This window comes from Micropterus salmoides, unplaced genomic scaffold (assembly GCF_014851395.1).
Source record: "Micropterus salmoides isolate LMB-PRFRI ecotype aquatic unplaced genomic scaffold, ASM1485139v1 Ms_hic_scaffold_22, whole genome shotgun sequence".
Classification (NCBI taxonomy): domain Eukaryota; kingdom Metazoa; phylum Chordata; class Actinopteri; order Centrarchiformes; family Centrarchidae; genus Micropterus; species Micropterus salmoides.
This window is the reverse complement of record NW_024041373.1, coordinates 5,078,946-5,092,220: the sequence shown is the minus strand read 5'-3', so window position 1 is coordinate 5,092,220 and position 13,275 is coordinate 5,078,946. Positions and strand designations below refer to the sequence as shown.

General features: G+C 41.2%; 1 protein-coding gene across 1 annotated transcript; it reads left to right on the top strand.

Annotated features, from left to right (window-relative positions):
* The first annotated feature begins 588 nt into the window (after window positions 1–588).
* On the top strand, window positions 589–9,181 carry fam98a (family with sequence similarity 98 member A). Its single transcript, XM_038737703.1, has 8 exons — window positions 589–741; window positions 1,444–1,592; window positions 1,961–2,095; window positions 3,877–4,058; window positions 5,059–5,139; window positions 5,238–5,354; window positions 6,917–7,084; window positions 7,838–9,181. Exons 1-8 carry the CDS (start codon window positions 704–706, stop codon window positions 8,495–8,497), a joined length of 1,530 nt encoding a protein of 509 aa, XP_038593631.1. The 5' UTR covers window positions 589–703; the 3' UTR covers window positions 8,498–9,181.
* Window positions 9,182–13,275: the final 4,094 nt, after the last annotated feature.

Genomic DNA, 13,275 nt, shown 5'->3' with positions numbered 1-13,275 from the left:
GAGGAAGAGAGGAAAGGACAGTGGTTTTACATAATTCAGAGGACAGTGGGAGAAATGAGATGTGCAGGAAGAAACAGGAGAGAAGAGACACTTATATCAAGACTTACATTTGGGCACACAGGATTAAATAGCACTTTATTCAAAATAGGTAAACATAAAGTACTGTGGGCAACAAGAGACAATCGAACAGGTCATGGTACACTGTAAGAAGTATGAGGGGAAAAGGAGGAAATTATCCAAAACCTTACAATGGAAAGAATACATTTTCATTTAATAGAAATTCTTAGAAAGAACTCAAGAGATAAGTGCTATGGAATTGTTTTTCATTATCTTAGAATAATCAATATGATTGAGAGGATCTGAATCTTTTTTTGTTTTTGTTGATTTGTTTTTGCTTTGTTTGGTATAAAATAAGTAGTAGTCATTCAGATCCAACACTCCATACCAGTTGGTGGCGGTAATGCACCATTTTGTTGTGTGCCAACCGCCAATACATTTCCATAAGGAAGAAGAAGAACCTAGAGGCTTGGGCTTGAGTAGTTTAGAGTCCGGTAGGGGGCGGTAAAGCATCGCTAAGCTGGTTTGCCAATCGCCAATAAATCCAAAGAAGTAGACGAAGTTAAACGTGTATCAGCTGAGCTGGCGGATGTGAAAACCTTATTTCATAGTACGTGATTTTAGAGTATAACGACAGATTATTGGGATGGAGAATGACATTCTCGTCTCTCTTGAAGATTTAGGGTAAGTCAAAAAACGTAGGCCTGATATGTCTGCCGCCTTGTGAAGCTCATGTGCAGAAGCGGCCGTTCCAATGAGCAGCCTTGCCTGTCTTTCGTTGGCCAGCGCATAACAGTGCAACGTTAGCTTGCTTTAGCAAAACGGCTAACGTTCATCTGATGGTGACGGATTTCTTTTCATAGCTATTATGTCCACCGTAGCCATTTATGTGGGTGCCTGTATTAATAGACCAACAGTCTGGTTTTACATGTTGTGCCACAAGCTGCGTCAGCTAAGCTACTCCCGTCATGATTCATACCAGGAGAGCGCCAGCACATTCCTTTCTACCAACCAGTTGTAGCCCCACTTTCTAAAAATAAATGAGTTGTTGATTCAGTGTTTCTTGGTTAATTACTCGTATGCTGATATATCCACTGGCTTCTCACAAGTAATTAATAGAGGTCCTGCGCCAATTTCGTGCTTTAGCCACATGTATGCTTCGCAATAAGAAAGACTTCTTAAATAAACCGATTTTAAAATGTAGTTTGGTGTCACTGAGGAACGCAGTTTGTACTTTGCAACAAGTCTTGAGTGTCAAACCTGCACTAAACCAAATATCAGTTCTGCTTATCATCACTGCCGTGCTGCACTGACAAGGGAAGAGTTGTGGTTCAGATTGAAGCTGGTTTTAGTTTCTGTATGAGCTGTGTGTTGGTGCCATTGTAGGTACCTGGGCCCTCTGTTGGAGGAAGGGGCTCTGGATTCTGCTGTGAGCAGAGGAGCCGCTTCACCTGAGTTCACTAAGCTCTGTGCCTGGATCATCTCAGAGCTTAGACTGTACTGCAAGCTGGAGGAAAATGTCCATGCCACCAACTGTAAGACATATTTTATCACTGTTAAATGAGGTTGCACCTGATGCAGAGTAAAGAGAATGGATTGAGTAGTGAAAACACATAGCATATAAGCACATAACATAATGCTAGGGGGATATTTGCTTTTCTTGCTAGCTGAAGGCATAAAAAAAAAGTTATACTTCAATGAAACATGCTATGGTTTGGGTTTTGTGAATAATTATTATAATTATTAAGCTTTTAACAGATGGTAGAAGTTCAAAATCAGCAGTGAAGATTATTGCCAAACACGCAATGTAGCTGGATGTACTGCTTGCTGTGTGTGAGATGTACCCAGACTATTTGTCTTACTCGCAACACGTTTGGTGTGTTTGTCCTTCTACCCCTCCCAGGTCCGAGCGAGGCAGAGAGCTTTCAGCTGGAGATGAGCGGTCTGCTGTCAGAGCTCGCCTGTCCTTATTCTATCCTCACCAGTGGAAGCATCACCCAGAGGCTTCTCAACAGGACCGACTGTCTGCTTCTCCTCAGTATGATAACAGCACTTTGCAACATCTCACTTTAAAGAGCAATTTAACCCTGAATCTTTTTATGGAAGAAAAGCATTGCTGCATTGACCCGTCGTGGACTGACAGGTTTCAGCCTGCTGTGCTATATTGTTCTGTACCACACCCAACTTTGATAAAGTTTTGCGCAGTCATATTGTGAACTGCTGTGCTACACTGGGTGTTGGCATTGCATGCAGCCACCACTAGATGCCAGCATGAGCAGCCTGTGTGCAGTTACTTTTTCAAGGCTGTGCACACCCACACAGCAGTTTGCAGTTATTCTGGCTGATTAGGCCTCTGCTCATGTGGAAGTTAGATGGAGCTATGCTGAAATCAATTCAGGTATATTTATATAGCACCAATTCCTAACAAGGGCACTTTTCATATAGAGCAAGTATAGACTGTACTCTTTGTAATACTATTGGCAGAGACCCAATAATTACCCATAATCAAAAGTAACAGGATATAGATGGAGATACGGAAGTCTAACAGTCTGTGCATGTCCAGTTGCCCTGCAGAGAGATCTAGTACCCACACCAACAGTCTATGCTGACACATTATATGTCCACTCTACAAATATCCTCACCCTCCCAGTTTTCTTCATTCAAACCCACGTAATGGACACATTCAAACATTTGTCTTTGTGTAAAACATTGATGTGCTGTGCTGGGAAATAGAAACGTCATTATGTTTGCATGTTCCATTCCCAATATGGCCACTACCAGAGTAAAAACTGTTACTGTTGCTACTGTAACTGTACTTTTAGGCCATGAAGTTCGGTGAGCTCACTTAATTCCCAGCATAGCCGTTTCCACCCTCCACCTGAGCAGATGTTTAATTAGCGATAACTAAACAAACACAAGAATGTGCAGGGCCTTTTAAAGGACCAGGCCTTCTCCATAGCAGACATTTTGACTTGTTGTGGTAGCAAAAGCACGGGTGGAACGCTGGCTCTGTTCCATTTAAATATTCTAGTGAGTAAGATGCACAAACCCGGTACATTGGAACTGATGCATCTAAGTAGAATATAACCATCAACATTGTTATTAACTCTGGCTGTAAGGGGGTTGTTCGGTTAATTAATCAACAACACAACAATGGATTGGCAGAATTCTGTCACAATTTTAAAATTAGCTGGGGGCTGGGCTAAAATCAGGTCAAATGTGCTTGCGCTTTCACACAGAGATCCCGCAATAAACTTGGAAATAATGCTGAACAAAATATTATGGCTTAATCCTGCATTCACATAGCAATCCAGCTTTCCGGGTTAGACTGTGGGGGACAAAAAAAAATGCTGATTTCTAACAACAGCATAGAAATTCCGCAGCTGTTCACACAGTCATTGTTCCGGCTCTGTTACTTCCAACAATCCCGGCCCCCTTTTCCACTCGGTACCTTTCAAACAGCCGATATATTGGCATAATAATCCCAGAAAATAAGGCAGTGTGAAATCACCTTGTATGTCTGCTTGGCTTAAATATAATGAAGCCATAATCATTGTTATTTGTTACACCTGCACTTTTCCGGCTTTTGGAATGGCCAATGACGGGTAGATTATCTTTATTCCATAGCAAATACAGCTGAATGATACACCCTTATGTAAAACCCTGGTGACTGTTTGTGTTCTCTTGTCACAAGGCAACTGTTTCAGCCAAATTTTTAAGTTGTTATCTAATTTCATATAGCATGGAAACAGTTTTAAATGACTTTCTGAAACCAAAGCATTCTGCGGCAATTACAATGTTACCAAATGTTTATTTCAGCCTTTCTGGTGTCTGAATTGGAGGCATCAAGGATGATTCTGGTTAATAAGCCTGAGAAGAAAGCCCAGGAGTCAGGCAGCCCTCTGTTTCAGGAACTGAAGGGCATCTGCATGGCGCTGGGCATGTCCAAGCCTCCAGCCAACATCACCATGTTCCAGTTCTTCAGTGGAATTGAGAAGAAGGTCAGTTGGTGACTGAAAAACTGAACAGCATCTATTAGGGTTAAATGTTTATTTCAAGCTGTTCGTGCTCTTTTAATTCCTGATAATAGTTACCGAAAAATCCCTTGCAGTACCACAGTGCAAAGTGGAGTGACTTTTATGTGTTATGATGGTCTGAATCCTTTTTCACAGGATATTTAATTAGATACAAAAAAAAAATTCTGGCAGCCCATTGGTTATGTGAAACATTCATTCATGAAGCACAAACAATTTAATCAGCCTCGTTCATGTTTCCAGCAGGTTGTCTGCGGTGTGTCTGACTGGTACAGCCTCGGACAGTTGACTTCAAAAGGCAGTTGATGCAGTGACATGTAACTGTGATCTCTGCAGTTAACGCAGTCCGACGGTAACAGTCGTTACAGTTACCTCGTCAACTGAAAGTAACTGCGCCTTAAGCTCCTCTTTCTTTAGGTTGTACCGCTTCTCAAGCTACAAGCAATGCGCACAAGCATCCACCACATTTATAGGCATTGAGTCCTTTTCCACCATAACGCAAAGCCTCTGCACATCCCTACAGCCTCTTGTAGCTAACACAGACACAGTGTTCCACTTTGTACTTGCACTGCAACTGTCGGGTGGTGACTTTTCAGGTGGTGCAATATTGACGCTGCACTGGATCTGTATTTGACAGTGTTATGCCCTCTTTGTCTTGTCTTACTGTGTCCTAATGAATGCTTTGTTGCCGCAGTAGTTTTTCTGAACTTCTATGGTGAAGTGCATCCTCTTGTGGTCTAAAAGTTAGTATACGTGAGCTCCGGAGAAATTTTACCCAAATTATACATTGTCTGTTAAATTCTTAACAGCAATTAATAGATTAATCATCAACATCCCTAGTCTAAACATACGGCCATGTTAACCACAGTCACTGCGTGAGAAGAAATGTAGTTGTACACGTTTCTACTCTTGTCAATGTGGTTGAATGTATTGATTTCCCATTTGATCTAATAAAATTTTTGTGTAGCTGAAAGAAGCCATTAGTAGAGCCCCACCAAATCACGTGGGAGAGCCTTTGATGAAGAAGGCCCTTGGACCTGTGCATATGGTAAATACTGAAAAACAATGAAGAAATACAATATAATTGAGGAACACTGCATAAGTGAATGAGCGTTAAATTAATATTCTCTTCTACTTGCTTTTCAGGAGAAAATTGAAGCTATAAACCAAGCACTTATAAATGAGTATGACGTGAGAAGAAAAATGTTGTTGAAACGTCTCGATGTGACAGTGCAGTCTTTTGGTTGGTCTGACCGAGCAAAGGTATGTGGAAACTTGGAACCTTCTAAATGTGAAAAGGGTACAATGCACTGAGGAAGCACAAATAAAGGGCCCCCTCAAAAATCAGATGGTTCATCTCAAGGGGCACTTCCTATTAAATAAACAAATAAAGTAGGGCTGCATTTTCTGCGCTATATTTTGCAGTATAAAAAAATACATACATTTTTACTAGATGACTTCAATTGCTCTAGTTGAAAAGAATTAAGCATCCTAAAATTGTTGGGGTGATTTTGTAAGGAAAATGCATAGAAAATAATAACAAATAACCCTAAGAAATGTCTTTTTAGTCTGAAGACTTCTGTTTAAGAACAAACCATAAACAGTAAACATACTTTAAACAAAATGATAAAAATAAGAGCAGTTATACACCTGCCCCCTGAGTGCTTTACAAAAGTTTCTTTTTGCAACCAAATCAATGTTGAGATGGTTTTCTCCTGTTCCTCGCTTATTTTCAAGTAAACAACCAAAAGGGGCGGGGCCTATTTTGGCTGTTTAATAAACTGATCATTGTGATTGGCGGTTCGCTGTGCATGCAGGGCCTGCTTGTCGCTCACTAGCAACAAACTCTGTGTATCCAAGAACACTTAAATCAGAGTAAATGATGTTACATAAGACAGACTTGTCTTGTAGATTAGTCAATGAAAATGAGAACCGAAAAAGTTGAGGTGGTTGACTTAATTTGGTTGACATTGCATTGTTCTGCAATGTGACTATTGCGCATGGACACATTGCGATGACGAGGCTGAAACGATATATTGTGAAGCCCTAAAATAAAGAATTTTAAACATTAATTCTTTGTACATTTTGTTTTTGCTTTAGCAATAATTAGGCCTGCCTTGTCCATGTGTCTGGTCTTTGCTCTACTGAGGAGAGAAAGCACAGTTGGTTATGGAAGAACGTTTTTTTTGTTGTTGTTTTTTTAACAAGTAGAGATTGGAATGGAAAAGGGAAATACAGCCAAAGATGCACTAAAAACATGTAGACAAATGAAATATTAATGTTTCTGCAAGAATCATTTTTTGTAGAACATCATCAAATGGCTTGTTTTGTCTGGTAAACAGTCTAAAATCTAAAGATTCTCAGTTTACTGTAATGTATGACAATGACAACCAGCAAATCCTCCCAATTTAGAAGCTGGAACTGTCAAATGTTTGGCATTTCTGCTTGAAGATTAACTAATTGATTATCAAAATAGTCAGCGATCATTTTCTGTTGGTCGATAAAGTGACTAATCTCTGCAGCTCTACACTTAATCATATTCTGACCTGACTGCAGCCACACCCACACTTTGGACTTGATTCTTCCCTCGGTCCTCTCAGTATCTGATAACTGTTGATGTTCAAGTACATGCGTCAAGCAGGATTTAAATCAAATAGTGCTTCTGCATGCCTGGAACGGAATTTCTGCAGTAAATCCCAAATGGATTATGTCACACACAATAAGACAACATAAAATACAGCCTCTGTTGATTAATGTTTATGTTCCAAAGAAAAGATGTATTGCTTTCCAAAAATGAATGATTTCCTCTTTGTATCTTATTACAGACGCATTCTGAAAAGTTGGCCAAAGTTTATCAGCCCCTTCGTTCTGCCCTCTGCACCAAAAGTAAAATCTCTGTGGCCCACCTTCTTGCTGCTCGACAAGATTTCTCCAAGATCCTACGGACAAGCAGTGGCAAGATAAGAGAGAAGTCTGCTTGTGCCATTAATAAGGTGGGTTAAACACAGAGGTCACAACATTTCTTTTATTTTTTTTATATATTCCATATGTTATTTTATCACTTTTTGTTTTGCTTATACGGGATGCACTAATGTAAATGTTCTCGTGACTGTTCTGTGTGTTGTCTAAACAAGTGTTTGATGTGTGCTAAAACCTACAGGCTCAAGCAGATATTTGAAGTAAGCATTGCTGATGCTGATTATTGCTATTCTTTTTAGCAACAGAGGCAGTGATTGTGTCGGTTTTATTTATGGGACACAGAGCCATGTGTGCCTCCACTTAAAGAATGGGTGTGGAGTTATTCAGTATTTTTCTTATTGTCCCAGGAAAAGACCGAAACCATCAATGTTGTGGTCTTTTATCACAATGCTGTACAACTCCCATACTCTGTCTGTAGATAGAACTTGCAAAATTGCGATGTTGCTGCAGCAAAATACTTAAGTGCAACTGTCCACATATTCACAATGCACACAGCTTTTAGCATATTACATTACTCAAACAGGACATAGTGCATTTGTAGGGGACTCTTACCATACTATACTACAGCCACATATTAACACACATTTGGTTTTTCTAAAAAAAACTAAAAGGATAGTATTAGCCAAATTGTGCTCCAGCATCTGTTTTTTTATGACCCTTTCCAGTCTGTCAAACTGATAGAAAATGATTCTTATAAAAACAGAAAACAAAAGTGGTATCACATTGACTAGCAGGCTTGCTTTTGAACTGTCTTAACGTTTCCTCAGGTCCTAATGGGCAGAGTACCAGACAGGGGAGGCCGACCCTGTGAGATTGAGCCGCCTCCTCCGGAGATGCCCTCCTGGCAGAAACGTCAGGATGCTCCCCAAGGCGGAGGACACTATGGTGGGAGTGGGCACGGAGGTGGCAGGGGGGGCTACGATCACTACTCCCAAGGTGGCCGAGGAGGATATGAGAGAGGAGGCGGAGGCGGACATGGAGACAGAGGAGGTAGAGGAGGAGGCAGCAGGGGGGGGAAGGTGCAGGGAGGCTGGGGAGACGGAGGTGGAGGAGGAAGAGGTGGTTACAACCAAGGCTACTACCAAGATGCAGGAGGCCATCAGGGGGGAGGAGGGAGAGGCGGTTACGGAGGAGGAGGGAACAACCAAGGAGGCTTCCAGGACCCTGGTTACCACGGTGGGGGAGGAGGCGGTTACCATGACAATTACCACCAAGATGGAGGCTGGCAGCAGGAGAGACCCGCGGGTCGAGGGGGTCGAGGGGGCAGGGGAAGAGGAGGCCGAGGAGGAGGGGGACAAGGTGGAGGCTGGGGAGGGAGAGGGGGCCAGAATTTTAACCAAGGAGGACAGTTTGAACAGTTCTTCCAACATGGCGGGCAGCACTACAACCAAGCTGGCTTTAATCAAGGCAGACACTACACTAGTTGAAGACACAGTGTGGGGCATCGCAGCAGAGTCCACTCAGATCGACTGAATCAAGCTGAACAGATTTTAAATGCCTTATGAATTTTCAGCACGGTTAAACGTGGAGTAAAATGTTAAATGAGGACGTGGACATGCAAACGGATACTAAAAACACTCACTGCAGGCTGTTATGGAATTCTTGCTTTAATATCAAGGGCACTTCTAATGCAGCCATTTGCTTTTTCATAGTAGTGTTAATGTTTTCTCTGCCTCCTTAATACAAGTGTTCAAGCCAACAGCTCTGTTATAAAGGGTTAGTCAATTAGTTGGACTCTGCTGTGTTGACCTCATTTTGACACTTGATTAGCCTTGGACTTTTCTTTTTTTTCTTCTTTTTTTTTTTTGTTTGTTTTTGGAGATAGGAAAGGTCCTAAGATTTCAGTGTTGCACCAACTATAAGTGCATCTCCTTATTATATGGAGGATTCTTGAAATCCTTAATAGTTTCATTGAATTTGGTGATTACTTGACAATGGCTTCATCTCTCCAGTCTACATTTTCTTTCAGTGGATTTGACTGGAATCTCCTTTGTTATCTATTTAAAAGATGTCATCTTGCACTGCTCATGGAAGATTGTGTGCATATAATCACGGATGTTGGAAGTTTGCATGGATGTGTGAATGAGCAATAAAGTCTTAAATGAGCACATTATCATTTCTTCATTTAGCTGTTGTATTGCCTAGATGAAGGAGCTGTAAAATGTTTAGGAAAAAATTGATTTTTAAATATTGACTGTACAGGTGATAGATGTCTGCACATGCACAAAACTGCCACTAATTCACAAATAAAATGTATCATATGTAAATACTTTATAAAGTATTTTATCAAGTCAAAGCAATGGACAGTATAATTTGAATTCAGAATTTACCAAATTACATAGAGAATTGTTTTTGGCATGCATTTATTCAAATTTCAAATATTCAAACTCTTTATAGAGCTTTTATTTTGAAGAAGTGGGCATGCGCATAAGGGTAATTTAATTCATATTTTATGTCTGGTACTATTTGTATTAGTTGCATCCATTAGCTCCTGCACATTTATTTATGTTGCAGATTAGTGGTTTGAAATATATCATTTAATAAGTGATTTAAAACTACTGACCAAATGTAGACCTTTATTTTGAATTATTTTCTCCAGAAAGTTTCCTGATAGCGATCTCCGCATACAGGCTGGGAATTTCTTATGAAGTCTGACAGGATGACACGGAGGGAGATTTATTGTGACCACAACAGCATTGAGTTTAGTGAGGAAGATGGGAAAAGGGACAGGGAGTACAGCCAGGAAGGTGAGTAGCTGTAACAGAAAAAAAGGACAGGGATAGCTCAGAGAATGGGGAGTGGGGGTGGAGAGGTGAGAGTAAAGAAAGTTGATCCACTGATGCTAACAAAAAATTAGAGGACAAGCTGGAGAAGTGAAGAATGCAAGAGCTTTGGGAGATGGAAACTTGCTTATAGTGTGCAGCATTAAGAGCAGATGGAGAAGTCAAAATAGTAATAGTGGGGGTGCAAGGGAAAAATTTGTGGATTACTTCGTAAGGAACTGCTGGAGAGCTTGAAAAGGCAGAATGAAAAATTGCTAAAAGGATAACATGCAGAGAAAAAATAGACAGGACATTTCAATAGTCTGAAACAAAGGTTCTCCCACCGGAGACAGAGTTCCAACCAAAGCCAATGAGATATTTTAACTGCCAGGGATTGGGGTATGTGACTAAGGTGTGCAAAGGGAACAGAAGATGAAGATGCTAGATGTGGTGGGGAGCATGAATAAGTGTGGAGAGGGAGTGAGACCAAAAGCCGTGTTTTGACCAATTGAACTATGTCTAACTGGGGAGGGAACCACAGTCTTTAATGAAGCTGTGAACTGAAGGAAAAGTGCAGAAGCAGTTAAGATGGCCGGACAGGAAAAATAGGCGGATGCACAGCCACAATAAAAGGGCAAATGACAGCGAATATAGAGCAGAGAAGAAGAGGTTGGGAACGTTGTAGCAGACGCGAGTTGATTGCTAACGCTTTTGTTATGGGACACAGTTCTAGGGCTACCCCAGGCTAAAGGTGTTCCTAGTCAAATAGTTGTCACACGTTTATGATATTAATTTAATTATTTAACTATATATTTTGTGGGCATCAGAAAAGGATTTGAATTCCATAGCTGAGACAGGATGTTTTAAGTAACATTGGTATCACTGTGCTACATTACAGAGAAATACCATAATAAAGCGGTAATGATTCTGAATGTGTGAAACAAACCAGCATCATCATCATGAATCCCAAAAATGCACGTTATAAAGAAACAACTTCCCGTAGGATACGGTCAAAACAGGAAGTGATGTCATATCTTCACATAGGTCAATCCAGTTAACACAAAACCAAAATGTCCTTGGGCAAAAAACTAAACCCCAAATTGCTCCTGAAGGCTGTGCCGTCAGTGTGTGAATGTGTGTAAATTGGTTAATGTGACATCTATTGTAAAGCACTTTGAATGGTCGGAAGACTGGAAAGGTGCTCTATAATCTTGACTCTGTCTGACTCTGTTCTACTCGAGGTTTACACCTATTTAAAGGGAGTTTTTCCTTGTCATTGTTGCCAAGTACTTGGTCATGGTGGGAAATTGTTGGGTCTTTGTAAATAACATTACGAAGAATACGGTCTAAACCTGCTCTATATAAAAAGTGCAATTAGACAACTTCTGTTGTGTCTAAAAGAATTGCAGGGAAGACAATCTCCAAAGAGTAGCAGCAGAACTGAGATCAAAAGAGAGGAGGAAGACAAATATGGGTATTGAGTGAATGGGGAAACAAGAGGAAATAGACACGAGGTATTAATGACCAGACTAAGAAACAATACACACACAAACCTGCAGGATCTGCCAGTCCCTGGAGCACTCCACCCTTGCACACTGCAAGCGGGAGCGCAGATGCTTGGCATGCTTTGAGCCAAACCACATCAAGAAAAACTGCCTGGGCCACACTGTGTGAGGAGATGTGTGGGCACAGAAGAAGGGTTTCTTCTTCTATCATATTGTGGGGTTATTGATAGATCCCAAATGAAAATCACTAACACTTTGAAGTTTTCCAGAGCACCAGCCAACCTGAAAAAGATGAACAGGAGAAAAAGAATGTTCATGCCAAGCCAATGGATTTCACACAATGGCTACAAAAGGTTGGACTCACTGATATTGATATTCACCAGTGGCATGCTGGACAGGTGGGGAAAGAGAAGTTGATTGAGATGCTTGAAAAAATACAATGACACCTTCTCAAAAATGCATTAAACTGGTGAGACAACAGATTCCATGCTTGCATCTTGCTCACTGAGAGACCATTCTGCTCTCCTACCGCTGGGTACCACCACCTCATTACCAAAAACTGTATCAGGTTTTATCAGAAATGGAAGAACAGCAGCTAAATCATTGAGTGACTATGCTTCCCCTTTTGCCCTATTGTGGAAAAAGGTGAAGCATTGCTCTGATTTCAGGTAGCTCATTATGGACCTTCAAGGATGCGCACCTGCTACCACACTAGTCAGACTGTCTGGCCGCTCTTAGTGGAAACTACTTCAGCACAACCGACATCTGGTTTCTATAATATCCACAAGGACTTAAGATGGATCAGAGTTATTACTTTAGGTGTAACCACACAAACTGCAAAATACAGTGCAACAATAAGAATATAGGCATAATCAATAATATACACTCACCTGCCACTTTATTAGGTACACCTGTTCAATTGCTTGTTAACAGAAATAGCTAATCAGCCAGTCACATGGCAGCAACTCAATGCATTAAGGCATGTAGACGTAGTCAAGACAACTTGCTGAAGTTCAAACTGAGCACCAGAATGGGGAAGAAAGGGGATTTAAGTGAATTTGAAGGTGGTATGGTTGTTGGTGCCAGACGGGCTGGTTTGAGTATTTCAGAAACTGCTGATCTACTGGGATTTTCATGCACAACCATCTCTAGGGTTTACAGAGAAGGGTCTGAAAAAGAGAATGTGAATGCACAACACGTGGAACCTTGAAGCAGATGGGCTACAGGAGCAGGCCACACCAGGGGCCACTCCTGTCAGCTAAGAACAGGAAACTGAGGCTACAGTTCACACAGGCTCACCAAAACTGGAAAATAGAAGATTGGGAAAATGTTACCTGGTCTGATGAGTCTCGATTTCAGCTGCGCCATTCAGATAGTAGGGTCAGATTTTGACATAAACGACATGAAAGCATGGATCCGTCCTGCCTTGTATCAGCGTTTCAGACTGCTGCTGGTGGTGTAATAGTGTGGGGGATATTTTCTTGGCAAACTTTGGGCCACTTATCATCAGTTGAGCATTGTTTAAACGCAACAGCCTCCCTGAGTTTTGTTGCTGACCATGTCCATCCCTTTATGACCACAGTGTACCATCTTCTGATGGCTGCTTCCAGCAGGATAATGCACCATGTCACAAAGCTCAAATCATCTCAAACTGGTTTCTTGAACATGACCATGAGTTCACTGAACTCCAGTGGCCTCCACAGTCACCAGATCTCAATCCAGTAGAGCACCTTTGGGCCGACAAATCTGCAGCAACTGCGTGATGCTGCTATCATGTCAATATGGACCGAAGCGTCTGAGCTGTTGTAAGTTGTTGAAAGTGTGTCAGGAAGAATTAAGGCAGTTCTGAAGACAAAGGGGGATCCTACCCAGTATTAAGGTGTACCTAATAAAGTGGCCAGTGGCTGTAAGATTTATTACTGTAAATATAACCACAGA